General features: G+C 39.2%; 1 protein-coding gene and 1 pseudogene across 4 annotated transcripts in view; one reads left to right on the top strand and one right to left on the bottom strand.

Moving 5' to 3' along the window:
* The window catches only part of RTTN (rotatin), a 118,777-nt gene that overhangs the window by 82,580 nt on the left and 20,424 nt on the right, over nt 1-15,773 (bottom strand). For all 4 annotated transcript variants that reach the window (XM_043889088.1, XM_043889087.1, XM_043889089.1 and 1 more), the window contains 7 exons: nt 12,200-12,370; nt 6,881-7,093; nt 5,550-5,662; nt 3,650-3,776; nt 1,834-1,959; nt 1,164-1,280; nt 212-351 (listed from right to left, as the gene is read on the bottom strand). In XM_043889088.1, coding sequence (XP_043745023.1) covers nt 212-351; nt 1,164-1,280; nt 1,834-1,959; nt 3,650-3,776; nt 5,550-5,662; nt 6,881-7,093; nt 12,200-12,370 — 1,007 coding nt within the window. The remainder of the gene's footprint in view (nt 1-211; nt 352-1,163; nt 1,281-1,833; nt 1,960-3,649; nt 3,777-5,549; nt 5,663-6,880; nt 7,094-12,199; nt 12,371-15,773) is intronic.
* LOC122684769 lies at nt 12,871-13,735 on the top strand (annotated as a pseudogene).

The raw sequence follows: 15,773 nt of genomic DNA, 5'->3' as shown, positions 1-15,773 counted from the left end.
ACCCGCAGTGAGGACAGCAGCCACAACACAGGCGGGCCTGGCGGCGAGGCTGGAGGAGGAGGGGGCACCGAGGAAAGCGTCCACAAGACCGCCCACAGGGCCCTCTGATAGGAGAAGCACTCTCCCTGACCGTCTCTGGTCCCACACGGACTCACTCACTTCCCAGAATGCTCCCGAGGCCCCGCACACTCAGAGGACCTGCTCTACTTACGAGGGCTTCTTCACCAGCAGGAGCCGCAGCATGGACTTCAGCCGGGCGGCACAGGGGAGCACCCCTTCATCGGTCTCCGCGCTCTCTCTGCTGAGGTGGAGGATGCAGCTCCCCAGGGGGTCTTCAGTGTCAGCATAGCCCTAACGGATTTCATCAAGAGGCAAGTTACGATTTGACTGTATGCATAACATGCTGCTTCATTCTTTACCTTGAAAAATAAGAAGCTGTGTTGACCTGTCAGGCAACTCACAAATTTCTTTCAACTCAGCTGAATAAGGACTTTTCAAAATAACCAACATGAGGTAAGAAGCCTACATCCAACTGTATTTAAAAAATACTGGAGAACTTCAACAAAATGTGCCAACCCTCCTGACACGTGCTCATTTTTCTCCAGGAGTCTAGCTGTGGGGCTGCCCTGGATGGGGCCCCTGCAGATCTTCAGAGCTGCCCCCTGCACCCCCCAGCCCATGCACAGAGCGGTCTTGCAGTGGCCAGGGCCCAGCTCTGTCTTCTGAAGCACTGCCCCCGTGCGGGTGGGCCTTTCCCATCTTCCCCACCTTCTCATCCAAGGGAGGGGGGCCCTGCACGCCACTCACTCCTTTAATTGAGCCCAGAAGGGCTGCTAACAAAGCTGGGTCTCTGAGAGCTCAGCAATCAACCCATCACGCTAATCCATATATGAACAGGTAGAATCCACGAAGCCAGGGTCATTCTATGAAGTCCGCTTGAAAAGCACGGTTCACTTTGCCTGTAAGCCTTTGCATGAGGCTGAGCTCTATTTTCCACAGTCGGTGCTGAATGCCAGTGCCTCACTTCCTAACCTCCCACCCAGACACACAGCGCCCGCGGGCAGACCGCACAGCGGCCCGGCGTCTCTCCGTCTCCCCGCAGCGTGCGTTTCAACCCCGCTCGCTGCCCAGGAACGGCGCCCGGGCGGGTGAGCGCAGAGTACCTGCAGCACGGCGACGACGGGGCACAGGGCCTCGATGAACTTGCTCCAGGTCGGCGCCGTCACCCGCAGTCGGCCCTGCAGCAGGTGCAGCAGGATGGCCTTGGCCGCGGCGCTCACCTGCCAACAACACGGATAGCAGTCCAGGGAGGTGGCCGCCACGTCATCTCACGTACCTGTGACACTCCACGCGAGGTCTGGGAAGCTGCTACAGTCAGCACCTCTTCCTTCAGAGGTCCTATTTCCACAGCATCATCTTACATTCTGTTCTCAACCAGTCTTTCCCCCTTTAATGGTTTCCCTTTTCTTTTTATCTTTAAAGTGCACTTTTCCATTGAATAAAAATGTTCCTTATGGAAATACTCTTACTATAACTACTACATCATTCCTACACCTTACATGAAAAACTTACTGTTTGATCTGAGTTCTCTGAGAACAAGGATATCCTGTATTTTGACTCTCATTTTCTTTATTAACATTTTTTTAACAACAATTTAACTGAACCCACACATCAAAGACAAGTTTCTTTTTACTTTCTCATCCTACTGTCTTGTTACATTATAATATTACCTTGATTTAGCTGAATAGCTACAGAATTAGTCTTTTGTACTGACACTCCCTCTTTGTTAAGAGGAAGGTTAAAAGGAAGAGGTTAAGAGGAAGGTTGCCATACCTCATTTTTGGGCTCTTGAATGCCAAATGCAGAGATTTCATACAGAACTTTTGGGTGAAGTAGAAAGTGAATTCCATTACAAAGGGAAGACACAGGTTTACTGATATTGTGGATGCCTAAACATTCCTGCAAAATAATACAAAAAGTTTTTAAAAATCAGTGACACTGACTTTTCCAAAGGATTCCTCTTTCTTCTCTTTATAATTCAAATCCAATTTTAGAACTTAAGTTGTTAAAACTTTTCTTTTAACTGGTAGGAGATAAAGATTCTCTTGACAAGTTTTGAGTCTGCATGACATACCTATTACAAAGTTATACTGCAATGAAACTGAAGAACACCAGAGATAAGGAAAAGATCTTAAAAGCAAGTACAAAAAATTTGTAATTTAACTGACAGCACACTTCTCAACAATGACAGAGCCTAATAAGAGCAAAGCAGCATTGGAAAAGCACTAAGAAAAAACAGCAGTCAATCTACAATTCTATATTCAGCTAATCAATCATTCAGGAGTAAGGTGAAAGCAAGACACTTCCAAACATGCACTATCAGTTACAGACTGTCATTGAAAATGCTGAAAAACTTAATTCCAGTAAAAAGTAGACCAAATCTAAATACTTAACAATAAATAGAAGAAAATACATTCAAAGTAAAGAGCAGTTAAGATGAATGAACTAGGTAGATTAAATGAAAAGAACAGGCCATAAAAACATGTGTATAGCATGAAATTATATACTTTAAAAAGGCAGAAACAATAATATATATGATTTATAAACCATATATGTAAAATATGTATGTAAAGCACATGGATGGGAAGGATAAACACCAATTTTTAAGAATGGTTATATTGGTGGCAGGAGAAAGGAAAGAAGCCTCAGTTGTAACTAATATTTTTATTTCTCTGAATAAAAAATGATCATAAAATGGCAAAATGTAAACATTATACCTAGATAGTACTTATACAAGTATTGAATACAAGATAACATTTTCAAGAATACATGGGAACATATATTTTTTTTATATTGTCCTAAATACAGTGTTCTTTTCAATATCAAAATAGTTAACATTTATATACTACTCTATCCTAAAATATTTTATAATTTAAAAACATAGGAAATATTTGTTTTGAAAGAAAAAAAAAGAAAAAATATTACTAAGAAAACAGATCTGAAACTATAAAATTTAAGCTGTTGTAACCTAAAACTTTTCCTGCACATAGAAATCACTTTGAATACCTGATAGAAATCAACTTTCCCTCACAAATTTTCCATCATTAAATAACAACATAAATGTCTCCCTATTAACTGCAGCTCAAGGCAGGACCCATGTATAAAACTTCTAATAAAGCAATTCAGATGCTAGACTTAAAAGAAGTTGGCAGTTACAGAATTTAATAGTATAAATTTTTTAGAGTTGACTAATAATTTTGGGGGGCTTCCCCAGAGGCTCTAGTGGTAAAGAACCCGCCTGCCAATGCAGGAGACTTAAGAGACATGGGTTCAATCCTTGGGTCAGGAAGATCCCCTAAAGGAGGGCACAGTAATCCACTCCAGTATTCTTGCCTGGAGAATCCCAAGGACAGAGGAACCTGGCGGGCTACGGTCCATAGGGTCGCAGAGAGTCAGACACGACTGAAGTGACTTAGCACACACACACACACACACAGCACGCAGGCAATAATATAAATTTTTTAGAGTTGACTAATAATTACCATCTAATTTTATGGTAATAATTCTTAGTTTTAGTGTTATAATAAGAGAATCCACTGTTAATGCTTCCCCCCCAACAAAAAAAAAGACAAAAACCAAAACAACCTACCTTAACAATTTCCAGACAGCAGTGGTAGGTTTCAACTTTCACTTGTAGCAAAGGGTGAGACAACATCCGCAGAAACACCCTCTGACTTTCTCCTTGTAGTAAAGGACTGGCCTGCGCAGACTTCCAGCTGGTAGGAAGGTAAACATCCAAGACATCTAAGGCAAGTCAGTTACCAAACATGACATTGAAAAGCACAGTGAGCGGGATTTCTTCCCATTCCAACTCCTCCACCTGGAGTCTTATTCAACCAACCTAGAATTAATTTTTAGCCAAGTCTACTTGTTTTAAGTAGCCTTAAAACCAGTCGGGCTTCCCAGGTGGCTCAGTGGTAAAAGAATCCACCTGCCAATGCAGGAGACATGGCAGATGCGAGTTCAATCCCTGGGTTGGGAAGATCCCCCAGAGAAGGAAATGGCAACCCACTCCAGTATTCTTGCTGGGAAATCCTATGCTTAGAGGAGCCTGGTGGGCTACAGTGCACGCGGGTAGCAGAGTCAGACACGACTGAAGCAACTTAGCACGTGACTAGCTTTAAGAAAGAGAATATTCTCTTAAAGAGTACAAAAAAAATGTCTTTAGAAAACTATATTTAGAATGTAAAATGGTACAGCCATTATGGAAAACAGTACGGAAGTTCCTCAAAAAGCTAAAAATAAGAACTATTGTATGAGCCGACAGTCCCACTGTTAAGTATATAACCAAAGGAAATGAAATTGGTTTCCCAAACAGCTATCTGCAGTCCCATGCTCACTCTAAAATTATTCACAATAGCCAACACATGAAAACAATCAATGTTTAAATATACACAATGGAATATTGTTGTTGTTTAGTCTCTAAGTCACGTCCAGCTCTTTGCAACCCCATGGACTGTAGCCCACCAGGCTCCTCTGTCCATGGGGTCTCTAGGCAAGGATAATGGAGTGGGTTGACATTTCCTTCTCCAAGGGGTCTTCCTGACCCAGGCATTGAAACTGCGTCTTCTGCACTGGCGAGTGGATTCTTTACCACTGAGCCACCAGGGAAGCCCCATAATGGAATACCATTCAGCCTGAAAAAGGAAGGAAATCCTATTATTTGTGACAATACAGATGAAGCTGAAGGACATGCTAAGTGGCATGGGCCAAGATACAGAAAAACAAATACTGCATGATCTGACCTGTGGAATCTACAAAAGTCAATTCATAGGAGCAGAATGTAGAACTAGTGATTGCCAGGGACTGGAGGAAATGCAGATGTGGGTCAAAGGACACAAGGTTTCAGTTACACAGGGCAGGTAAGTTCTGGGGACCGTGGTTAATAAAGCTGTCTTGTACACTTGATATTTATTAAGAGTAAATCTTTAATGTAGTTCTCACCAGGTAATTAAGTGAGGTGATTAACTTGACAGAGCACAAGAGAGATAGAAAAATAAATTCCATATTTAATGGATATTTATCACCATGGAATTTACTCTATCCAAAAGCAATGAAAATACTAGGTTTTAAAGCAAACTCTGCTCCAATGTCCCCAAAATAAGTTAATGCATTATGCTTTCCAAAAATCTATATAAAAGATAGGAATAATGAAATTTACATTTAAAAAACCCTCAATTTGAGTTATTAATTACAATGTTAAAGATAAATTAACAAATTTAAACACTTATTTGGAAAGACATCCAAAAGTATAAAAATCTAAGGATAATTCATGTTGACTATAAGCACGACATTTCTAGTTTACTCCTGAAGAAAACATTTAACTGTCCTAATGCAGCTATAAACCCAGTTTAAAAATCAGAACATATAAAAGCAATTTAAACTAAAAAATAACAAGACTGAAAGCCAGTTTCATTTTCATTGTCCCTAAACTTACACACACACACACAAAACCTATAATAATATAATCATATTAAGAAAAAAATTACATTTTTGAACAAATGTAGATGATTTCCTTTATTAGGGGGAAATGCTGATGGTAGGAAAAGCTACGTAAGGCTTGATCTGCCAGCTCCACTAATTCTAAGAGATTCTTCTCTCCCTAAAAAAGAAGCAGAATGCAACAGTAAATGTCAAGGTCATATACAGTAAGATTCTCAACAGCTAAGAAAGCAGCTTCAAGAAATTAGATCATCCAGAGGCCCTGACACTGTTCACATTTGCTTAAGTCAACCATCTCCACAAGCAGACCGAAAAGGTCAGCCTCAGAGGAAAAATGAGGGGAAAATGCCCAACTCAACACCACCTGAGACTTTATACTATTTACCTCTGAGTGGCATGTTCTTTGACGGCTCTTTGACTGTGTCCCTGTCTCCCTATTAACTGCAGCTCAAGGCAGGACCCATGTATTTTAAGATCCACCTCCCCCTTCTAACATCCTGACAGGTTTGAGGAAAACAGGGGACGATCAATACATGTATGATTGACTAGCCATGCAAAATGCCACAGGAATAATTCAACTAAACAGCAATTCAAAATTCTGTCATGGAGGAAACAAGATACAGTGACATAAAGATAAAGGGCAAAGAAAATAAAAATAAACAATAATTGGTAAATAAGGAAAATTTAAAATATGAGGTTCCCAAAAAGTCCACTGTGGGGCCAAAAGGAGTAAGAATTTTGCTCCTAATAGTTCAAAATCTTCAGGACCCATTTTGGTATTTCAGACAGTAAACAACTATTGTAAGCAATGTCTATTTTAAGGTTCATTAATACTTTCATTTAGAAATTGCTACTTATGTTATTTAGATAACATACTAAATAATATCCTAAAAGGGATAAATAACAAATACATAATTACTACTATAAAAGGGTACCAAAAGTAGACCTACCTTATAATGCTGTTCAAGATTTTATTTAATCTTTATGTAAATAAATAAAGGTCTATAAAATATTAAGGGGAAAATATGTCTACAAATAAGCACTAAATTTGCCGTTATAATTCTGTTTATGTCACCTGTCACACTGTTCACACACAGTAAACCACTTCAAAGAGGAACTCAATCTAATAAAGATATTGATAATAATTGTTTTAAAAAAATACCACTGGTCTCATGAAAATACACCATTCATTAATCCAAATCTTCATTTTATTTTATATAAATCATATCCTTAATCTTATATTTGGGCCACTGAGTAATAATGAATCCTACCCCAAAGAATTCAATTGTTAAATGGCCATCAGTTTGAAAACTATAGGTTAAATTTTCTAAACATTTTATCAAAGGAATTTTAAAGAGACGTTAACAAAACCTTTTACCTCCTTCCCAACATCAGACAGGAAGTTACAGGTACACTCAATTGAATAAGCGGCCTCTGCAGTTCGTTTATAAATACTGTAGTTTTCAGAATTCAGCTGTTCCAAATAGGCCACAACAGCTTCGTGAATGTTTGGATATTCCAAAGAAACAGGCATGTCCAAAGAAATAAAAAATAATGCTGCTGACATAGGCTCCGGTAAAAAGTGGCTTGCCTTGATAAATTAAGAAAAAAAATTTAACCATTGTTAGATAAACATAGTAAACTATAATCTTAACGCAGTTCAACTTTTTTTAGTAATTTTATATCACAAAGTCCGTGTTTTTTCAAAGAAAATTCTATCCCCCAAGACTTGATTTACCTCTACACTTTTATTCAATGCAATTTTTTCTAAGCCCAAAATATCCCAAGTTCAAATTTCAACTCCTTTCCAAAACCTGAGGTCTGGGACACCTCCCCTTCCCCACAGCAACCCTTAGCCCTCCCCGGAGCCCACACCTAGTTCAGGCCACTGCAGCTGAAGAGGACGCGCAAGGCCTCTCTCTCTAAGTATCCCGTGCAGGCACACAAAGATGGTCAGGAAAAATGCAGTAAACCCGAGGATGCAGCCCAGGCCTTATTAACTACACACTGAATTGAATAACACTAAATCAAGGAGAACTATACACTGATTTGAACAGAAATTAATTTCCACTTGGTTTTGTGTTTTAGAAGGGAAAGGAGAAATTCAACATAATATTTAAAACAGTTCTAGAACACTCACAAAAATTGACATTTAATTAGTATAAAATCAAGGGGCCCATTTTATAACTTAATTGATTTAAAACTAAGAAAACCCTGTTAAGATTTTTTTCTTTTAATGATTTTAGCTTTGTGATAGGATTCTATGCATCAACTGAGAAAATGAAAAGAACTGAAAATTCAACATTAAGAGAAAATCATTTGAGAAGAGCTCAGTACTATGCTGCCTTTATTTTAGTAGGTTTGGACATAATATTTTCATGGATAACTTATTTTAAGGATAAGCATTAACTGCCTGAAGGCCTAAGAGCTAAATCAGCTAAACAATGCTTTTACATGAAATAAAGTTGCCAAATGAAAGTCAAAAAGTAAAGGAATCAAAATTTTATGTTATTAAGCATGGGAAAAAAAAACCAAAAACTATTAAGACAGCAACTACGATAAAGTCAAGAGAAATTTCTCTTATTCTATGAAGAACACTCCTAATGGAAAAGAGAGAGAAGCTAAATTACCTCATGACTAATTATTCGCTCCCTTGGCTAACGCTCACTGAGCCCCCACAGTGTGCGGGTTCCATTTCAGTTCCTAGGGACACAGTGGGAAGAGACACAGAACCTCTGCCCTCATGAAGTTAACAGTCCAGGGGAGAAAGCAGAGTAAGCCACACTTGTCAGGTGCGGATAGAAGTGCTGAGAAAACTCTAAGAACAGGAGACAGGAAGGATGGACAGGGGCTGAGAAGTGACAGGCGGGGCGCAGAGGAAGGCCTCTGACAAGGCAACATTGAAGTGGAGACCTGGGAGTCAGGAGCCACGTGGATGTCTGAGGGAAAAGCAGTCACGGCGGAGGGAGCAGCAAGCACAAAGGCTCAGACGAGGAGCACCTTTGGCAGCAAGGAGGCCAGCGGAGCTGGCGTGGGGTGATGGCCTCCAGGGGCAGTAGTGCCAGATCAGGGAAGGCTGCAGGTCATCAAAAGGACTTGTCCTCTGAGCGGGTACTGGAAGGTTTCGGGCCAATATTAGGATCAGTCCAAACAGAACAGGTGGAAGCGGGCAATGGTGGAAGCTGAGAGACCAAGGAGGAGGTCACTGCAACAACCCAGGCAAGACAGGATGGCGGCTTCAACTCAGGCAGTAGCAGTGGGAGTGGTGAGAAGTACTCAGGTTCTGGACCGATATTCAAAGGAGAAAGACACTTTGTCCAGGGATTGGACCTAAGTGTATCAGAGAGAGGAATCAAGGATGCCTGTAAGGTTTTCTCATGATCAACTACCAACTAGAATGAAAGTGTCATTTACTGAGATGGGAAGACCAGAGGAAGAACACGCTTGGGAGGGAAGTGAAGAACTAGGCTTGGGACCTGTTAAGCTGGAGATACAAACTGTCAAGTGAAGCAGGCAAAAAGATATAGGATATACATAGGAGTTTGGGGTTCACATGACACATGTGGTCTGGAAATATAAGTTTGGGAGGTGTCCCCAAATAAACGGCATTTAAAGACTTAAAATGGGATGACATTTCATGAGGGGCATGGCCAGTGTTGGGGTACTCCCCCTTTAAGAAGTTAGGAAGAAAAAAATAAAAAATAAAAAGAAGTTAGGAAGACAGAGAGGAATTAGCAAAAAAGACTGAGTGAGTTGGGCACTGCGCTGAGATAGTAAATCCTAGTGGATCAACTCCAAAGATGCTGTGTTCTAGTTTAAAAGAGCTTTCTCTGACTTTAAGCAGAAAAAAATAGCTGACGTGAGGATTAAACAAGTAGAGTATGTGGTATATCCCACTCAATAAATATTAATTTCCTCTCTTTCCTCTTCTCACCCATGACTCAGGAATTCTGACATTTTTCATTCTGCATACCTACATCTGAAATTCATCTCAGGAACTCAGAGCACCAAGGTAAGGGGGTACATTTAATCCTCTCGAGGGCCAGAGGACCCGTCATAGTTTACACCCCAGACTGAAGACAGTAGTCCTCCAGGCATTAATCACATGTCAGTGAGGTGGGACTAAAAATGAAGATATTTCAGTGGAATGCTATTACCACCATTAGGTAAAAGAGTCAACATCATTTGTTCCACCAATTTGATTTACCCAAGCAGAGCATTTTTCATAAGATTACCAATGCCTCCTTTTAACCTATATGCGGATATTCTTCAAATTCATCTAAAAATCAGCAATTACCAATTTCAAAAAAGGTCTTCCAGGGCATTCTGTCAAAATTTTCAAATTCAGGAAATGCTTACATAGAGTCACACTATCGTTTTCCAACTTCCAATTACATATTTGGTAAGTGGCAACTCAAATATTTAAAAGCTACTTTCAGTGTAGAAAGTTTCAGAGTTCAGATTCAAGTTCAATTTCTGGTGGGCTAGCAACAGGCAGAGGGCAGCAAAACCTTGTATTTATATCAACTAAAGGACAAATTTAATAGCAACGGAAGAAGAGCATTTTTGTTTACATTTCACTTTAAAGTTCTCAATCAAAGCAATTGTAACCATCTATAAACTGATACTTTTATTACAATCTCTTCATTGACCCATTTACTGCTCTAATGAAGTTCCAAGTTATATATTTAAAAGACCTACCAAAAACTGCAGATATTGATTTGCCCTCAAAAACAAGAAAAGTAAGTATCTTAAGAAAAAAAAGTCATGGAGAGTTGGCTTTATATTATTCTATTCAAATAAAATAAATTACTGATTTCTATTTTAATTGATTCCTGCCCAAATAACCATATAGATGAAAAACATGTACAATCAAAAAAGCAAAAATTGAGCTCCATGGTACAACAAGTAACTTTTCCAACAGTATTCAGCATATAGAATGTTGAGTCTGGTGATACTTAACAAGTTATTGTAGCACTACTAAGTTTTCAGTTACATGATGATATTATGTAAAGTGAGACACCTATATTTTAAATGCAATTCCAGTTTTTTATGACTAAAATCCTTCAAATTATGCTTATGCCTTGGAATTTATTAAATTAAAAGATGCTTGCTCCTTGGAAGAAAAGTTATGACAAACCTAGACAGCGTATTAAAAAGCAGAGACATCACTTCGCTGACAAAGGTACATATAGTCAAAGCTATGACTTTTCCAGTAGTAATGTACAGATGCGAATGTTGACCATAAATAAGGCTGAGTGCTGAAGAATTGATGCTTTTGAACTGTGGTGTTGGAAAAGACTCTTGAGAGTCCCTTGGACATCAAGGAGATTAAACCAGCCCATCCTAAAGGAGATCAGTCCTGAATATTCATTGGAAGGACTGATGCTGAAGCTCCAATACTTTGGCCACCTGATGCAAAGAACCGACTCACTAGAAAAGACTCTGTTCCTGGGAAAGATTGAGGACAGGAGGAGAAGCGGGTAACAGAGGATGAGATGGCTGAAAGGCATCACCGACTCAATGGACATGAGTTTGAGCAAACTCCAAAAAATAGTGAAGGACAGGGAAGGCTGGCGTGCTACAGCCCATGGGATCACAAAGAGTCAGATACGACTGAGTGACTAAACAACAACAAATGTCTTGGAAAATTATCACTCTTTAACAGAGTGTTAGGCTTTTCAGAAATATAATGACTAATGAATAAAAGTTAAAAATTAAAATCAACAGAAATGATGTAACTTTTCTCTAAAGCAAAATACTATATTTAAATTTTAATGTTTTATTTTGATTTTCCCAGATGACCTGGTAATATATTACATATATTGCATATGTGTTATTAAATAGTTTAGACAACGTGCTCTGCAGATTCCAGGAAACAAAAGGGAAAGTACCTATAACAAAGGACAATAAAAGATATAAGAAACAGTTATTTAGCTACAGTAATTTCTCCCATACCTTCAGTTAAGCATGATGCCACACCCTTCTTTTTGCAGTAAGTCCACTGTACAACATTTGCATATGAGTCATTTGAGATATTTTTACTACTAACATTCAAATGCAGAGATATATCCTCCAATTAAAAGTACAGTCAACAAGGGGATTTAAAAGAAATAGTCACACTGATTAAAATCACCTTTAACATGGGGGGGGGGGCAGGAGAGGTAAAGGACAGGAGGGGGCAGTGGAATGCTGGCCGTGTTCTACCTCATGTTTTGGGGGGGTGGTCACTTTTTAAACAGAGATAGTCACTTAGAATGAAGGCAGAAGGAGCAGGGGGCAGCAGAGGATGAGGTGGACAGACAGCATCGCCGACTCAGTGGACATGAATCTGCGCAAACTCCGGGAGACAGTGAAGGACGGGAGCCTGGCGTGCTGCCGTCCATGAGGCTGCAGAGCCAGACACGACTTAGTGACTGAACAGCAACAACACAGTCGCTTAGTAAGAATGCACTTTTCTAAACATGCGTCATAAGAATTTTTTAAAAGCACCTTAAAAAAAAAAAAGAACTTTACAAAATGAGTGCTTTTTTCTATCAACTGATTTGTCAAAACTAGTCAAATATGTTAAAACTAGCCATTTCTCAACTTCCACATTTCCAGTGTAATCTCTGCACACCGTGAAATGATCAGAAGGAGCTACAACAGGGGCCGTAACACCCAGCAAACTACAAACAAGCCACACCAGGCGCCTCACCTTTTCCACAGGGAGGAGCGTCTGCAGGAGCCGGACCGCAAACAGCGCGACGCTGACAAAGGCCATCCTGTGGTGCACGATCAGCGCCTCCGGCTGCTCCAGACTCACGCTGCTTTTATGGTAGCACACGGTGTCTCCAAGGGACGCCAGCACCATCAGCAGCTTCTCTTTCTGCAAACGTTTAAACACCAATCAGGGACCACAGTCAACTGTAGGGGCCAACAGGCAAATGTCATGGACATAAAATTTTATCATTAAATAATACAAATGTACTCCTCTCGGTAAGAATAAACAATACATGATGAGACTCTTTTAATGGTAGGACAGAAAAATAAGCACACCTAAATTTTTTTTAAAGCTACAAGTTTTAAGAATGTAACATGATGAACTCTAATAATAAATAAAAGTAAACAAAATATAAAAACTTAAGGAACCATAAATTCCTCCTAGTTTCTAGTGCTTAATTGTTCCAATTTTGAACACAACATGCAACTTTCATCCAGTAGCTTATTGGACTTACTGTCTCCTGAACACAGCGGTAAGTATGTGGGGGAAAAGGCACTAGTTCAAGAGACATGATCTCTGCCCTCAAAGGGATCCCAAATTTACTTAAGACATGAAACAGCCAGAGCCAAATAATTAAAAACACAATGATATACGAAAAATGGCTGCTGCCAGTTTGACTGGTTTCTGCAGAAGAGTCTCGGCCACTCTGAAGGCTTCTACGTCGTGAATAAGTTCTCAAGCCCTTGCTAGCACAGGTTGCAGGTTTTCTCTTAGTCTGTTGACTAAGAATACATCAGATGTCACATCTTTTCACCAGTGTAGATTACTTCATACCACATTGTCTAGGAGAGGACTGGAAGAATTTTTTGATGACCCAAAGAACTGGGGGAAGAAAAGGTGAAATCTGGAGCTTCATGGACCTGTCAGCAATTAAGGAACAAAAGTAATGAAGATTTACATAAACTTTGGTATGTTCTCCTGAAAGAAAGAAACATGCTCCTAACTCTAGAACAGGAAGCTAAATGGCAGAGGCTGCCAATGCCAAGCCCGGAGTGCTTAGAAAAGGTAGTGGATTCCATGGATGCATTAGATAAAGTTGTCCAGGAAAGGGAAGATGCCCTCAGACTTCTTCAGACTGGTCAAGAAAAGCCTAGACCTGGTGCTTGGAGAAGAGACATTTTTGGAAGAATCATCTGGCACAAGTTCAAGTAGTGGCCTATACCTTGGTATCTAAATAAAATATACAGTAGAAAACGATGTTTTGCAATGCCCTACGTGGAACGTTTTGTCAGATTGAGAATTGAGAAACAAGCCCGCATCAAAGCAAGCAAGATAAGTTTAGCACGAAAGAAAGAAAAGTTTCTTCAGAAAAAGTTTCCACATCTTTCTGAAGCCCAGAAGTCAAGTGCTGCCTAAGATATCTTAACCATAATTTACTATTTTGTTTTTCTTGGATTACAGTCCACATACAAAAGTAAATACTAAGTGGTTTATAAATAACTTGTGTTTTTAGTCAAAGGACTGTTGACTGTTTTAAGAGTTATTATGGAATGCTAATTTTGGAAGTGGTCAAAATCAATATAGATTAAATTTCCATTTTATAAAAAAAAACACAATGAAATATTAAATTATATAATCTTTCTTCAGGTAACAAGGCCGATTCAGAGCAAATGTTCCACCATCATAAATTTCTAGATAGCTTACGACTCAAATAGTAGTTGTATCTTTTAAACTGAAAGGTATGCATAAAGTATGAAGAGAAAGGTAAAATACATTAGACAAGACTGGCAAATCATAACAACATGTATCTATAAACGTGCAGCTGAAAGGACAGCATCAGTAGATGGTAGAAGGAAAAAAACACTGCGGTTCTCATCTCATCTTTCCATGGGAAAGATATGAAAACTAAAATGAAAAATTATTTAAAGTTAACCTGTTACATGGATCATTCGATAAATCTAAAATATGGCACCAAAAAAACCTACCTCCAAAACGGAAACAGACTCACCGACACACACAGCAGACCTGCGGTCGTCACGGGGCCGCGAGGAAGGAAAGGGGTGAAACGAGGGTGTGGGGTTGGCAGGTCAGACTGTGCCGGTGAGCATGGGTAAACAGCCAGGCCCTGATGCGCAGCACGGGGACCGCACTGACTGTCCTGTGATAAGCCATGATGGAAAAGACTTGGGAAAAAGGAAGGGTATATGTGCATAACCGAGTTACTCTGCTTGTAGCACAGGTTGGAACAATACTGTAAATCAACTATACTTCAATTAAAAACATTAGTGTACTGAAATATGAACAAAATCTATAAAGTGTAAATAATGAATAATTCAGAACAAAAGAATTAGATAGAAGTGATAATTGTCTATTGATGAAATGAGTAATAGAGAGTAAAGACTCAACAGGAATGAGTCTTTGTGGTCTGAATAATATAAATACCAAGCAAAACCTGAAGTTGGATTTTAGGTTTTAACTCAATATTTTTTCAACTTAATAAATTAAATAGATATAAACTTTGAACATTTCAAAGACTACACCTCCTCAAGTTTCCAAGGAACAATGACTAAAACTAACTCTTTTAATCACAAAACAAAGTCAATGTATATTTAAGACTATGTTCTCTGAGCCCAAAGAAATAAAACTAAAAATAAAAAAATTTAAACCAAAACTAGGACCACCCTTACAAAATTAAAATAGAGAAACTTAATAGTCCTTATATTAAAAACCACTGGTCTAGAGAAAACAAGAAACACAGAGACAGCCTTATTACATAAACAGGCAGCTCTTCCACACACTACTTCTCCATTAAAATAATACTTTTAAATACCTACAAACAACATATCTCTGTTATTCAAGACTAACTTTGACAATGTACAATTTAAATCAGTGAACATGTTTAAGTGCTCGGTATTGCAGGGCTTTCTGTAAAAATCTATTTACTTTGTGAAATTGTTTCAAATAAACTTGCTAATTCTAATGATGAATCAACTTTTCAAAACAGCAAAAAAGGAGGTACTATCAGAATCAATCTTGTACCTTTCACTATTTCCAGCACTTCTTCCAAGCCAAAAAAGAGAAAGTGCTTTTGTTTTTAACGTTTAAGAAAAAGAAAGGATTTTAAAACAATACTATCTGGCCTGTAGTTTTAATTTGCTGGGTTAAAGATGTTTAAACAGCTATAAGGTAGCAGATATGGGCTGGGGTGACAGTTTTCAGAAGATATTTTTAAAGCTTAACAAAATTATTATTAAAATACCAGATGAGCAAAATATTCTAAATATTCCCAATGAAACAAAATTTACGGTGCAAACACAACTTCTCTGCTATCTGCACAATATTAACAGGTTTTGGATGCTATAAAGCATCTGACACAGTGACTCCTCCAAATGCTTCCAGCCTCACACTCCCCCTCTCCCTCTCACAAGGCAGCCACCGGCAAGTCCCGCCAGGCACTCCTCAGCACCACGGCCTTCTGCAAGCAGACCCCGGCGGACCCCCGGGCCTCTCACCCAGCCCACCCACCCCACTTTTTGTGTTCTGGTTGTCTGTATTCCTCCCAAGAGCC

The sequence above is a fragment of the Cervus elaphus genome, chromosome 27 (assembly GCF_910594005.1).
Source record: "Cervus elaphus chromosome 27, mCerEla1.1, whole genome shotgun sequence".
Classification (NCBI taxonomy): Eukaryota; Metazoa; Chordata; class Mammalia; order Artiodactyla; family Cervidae; genus Cervus; species Cervus elaphus.
Note: the sequence above shows the minus strand (reverse complement) of the source record. Positions and strands in the feature narration are given on the sequence as shown.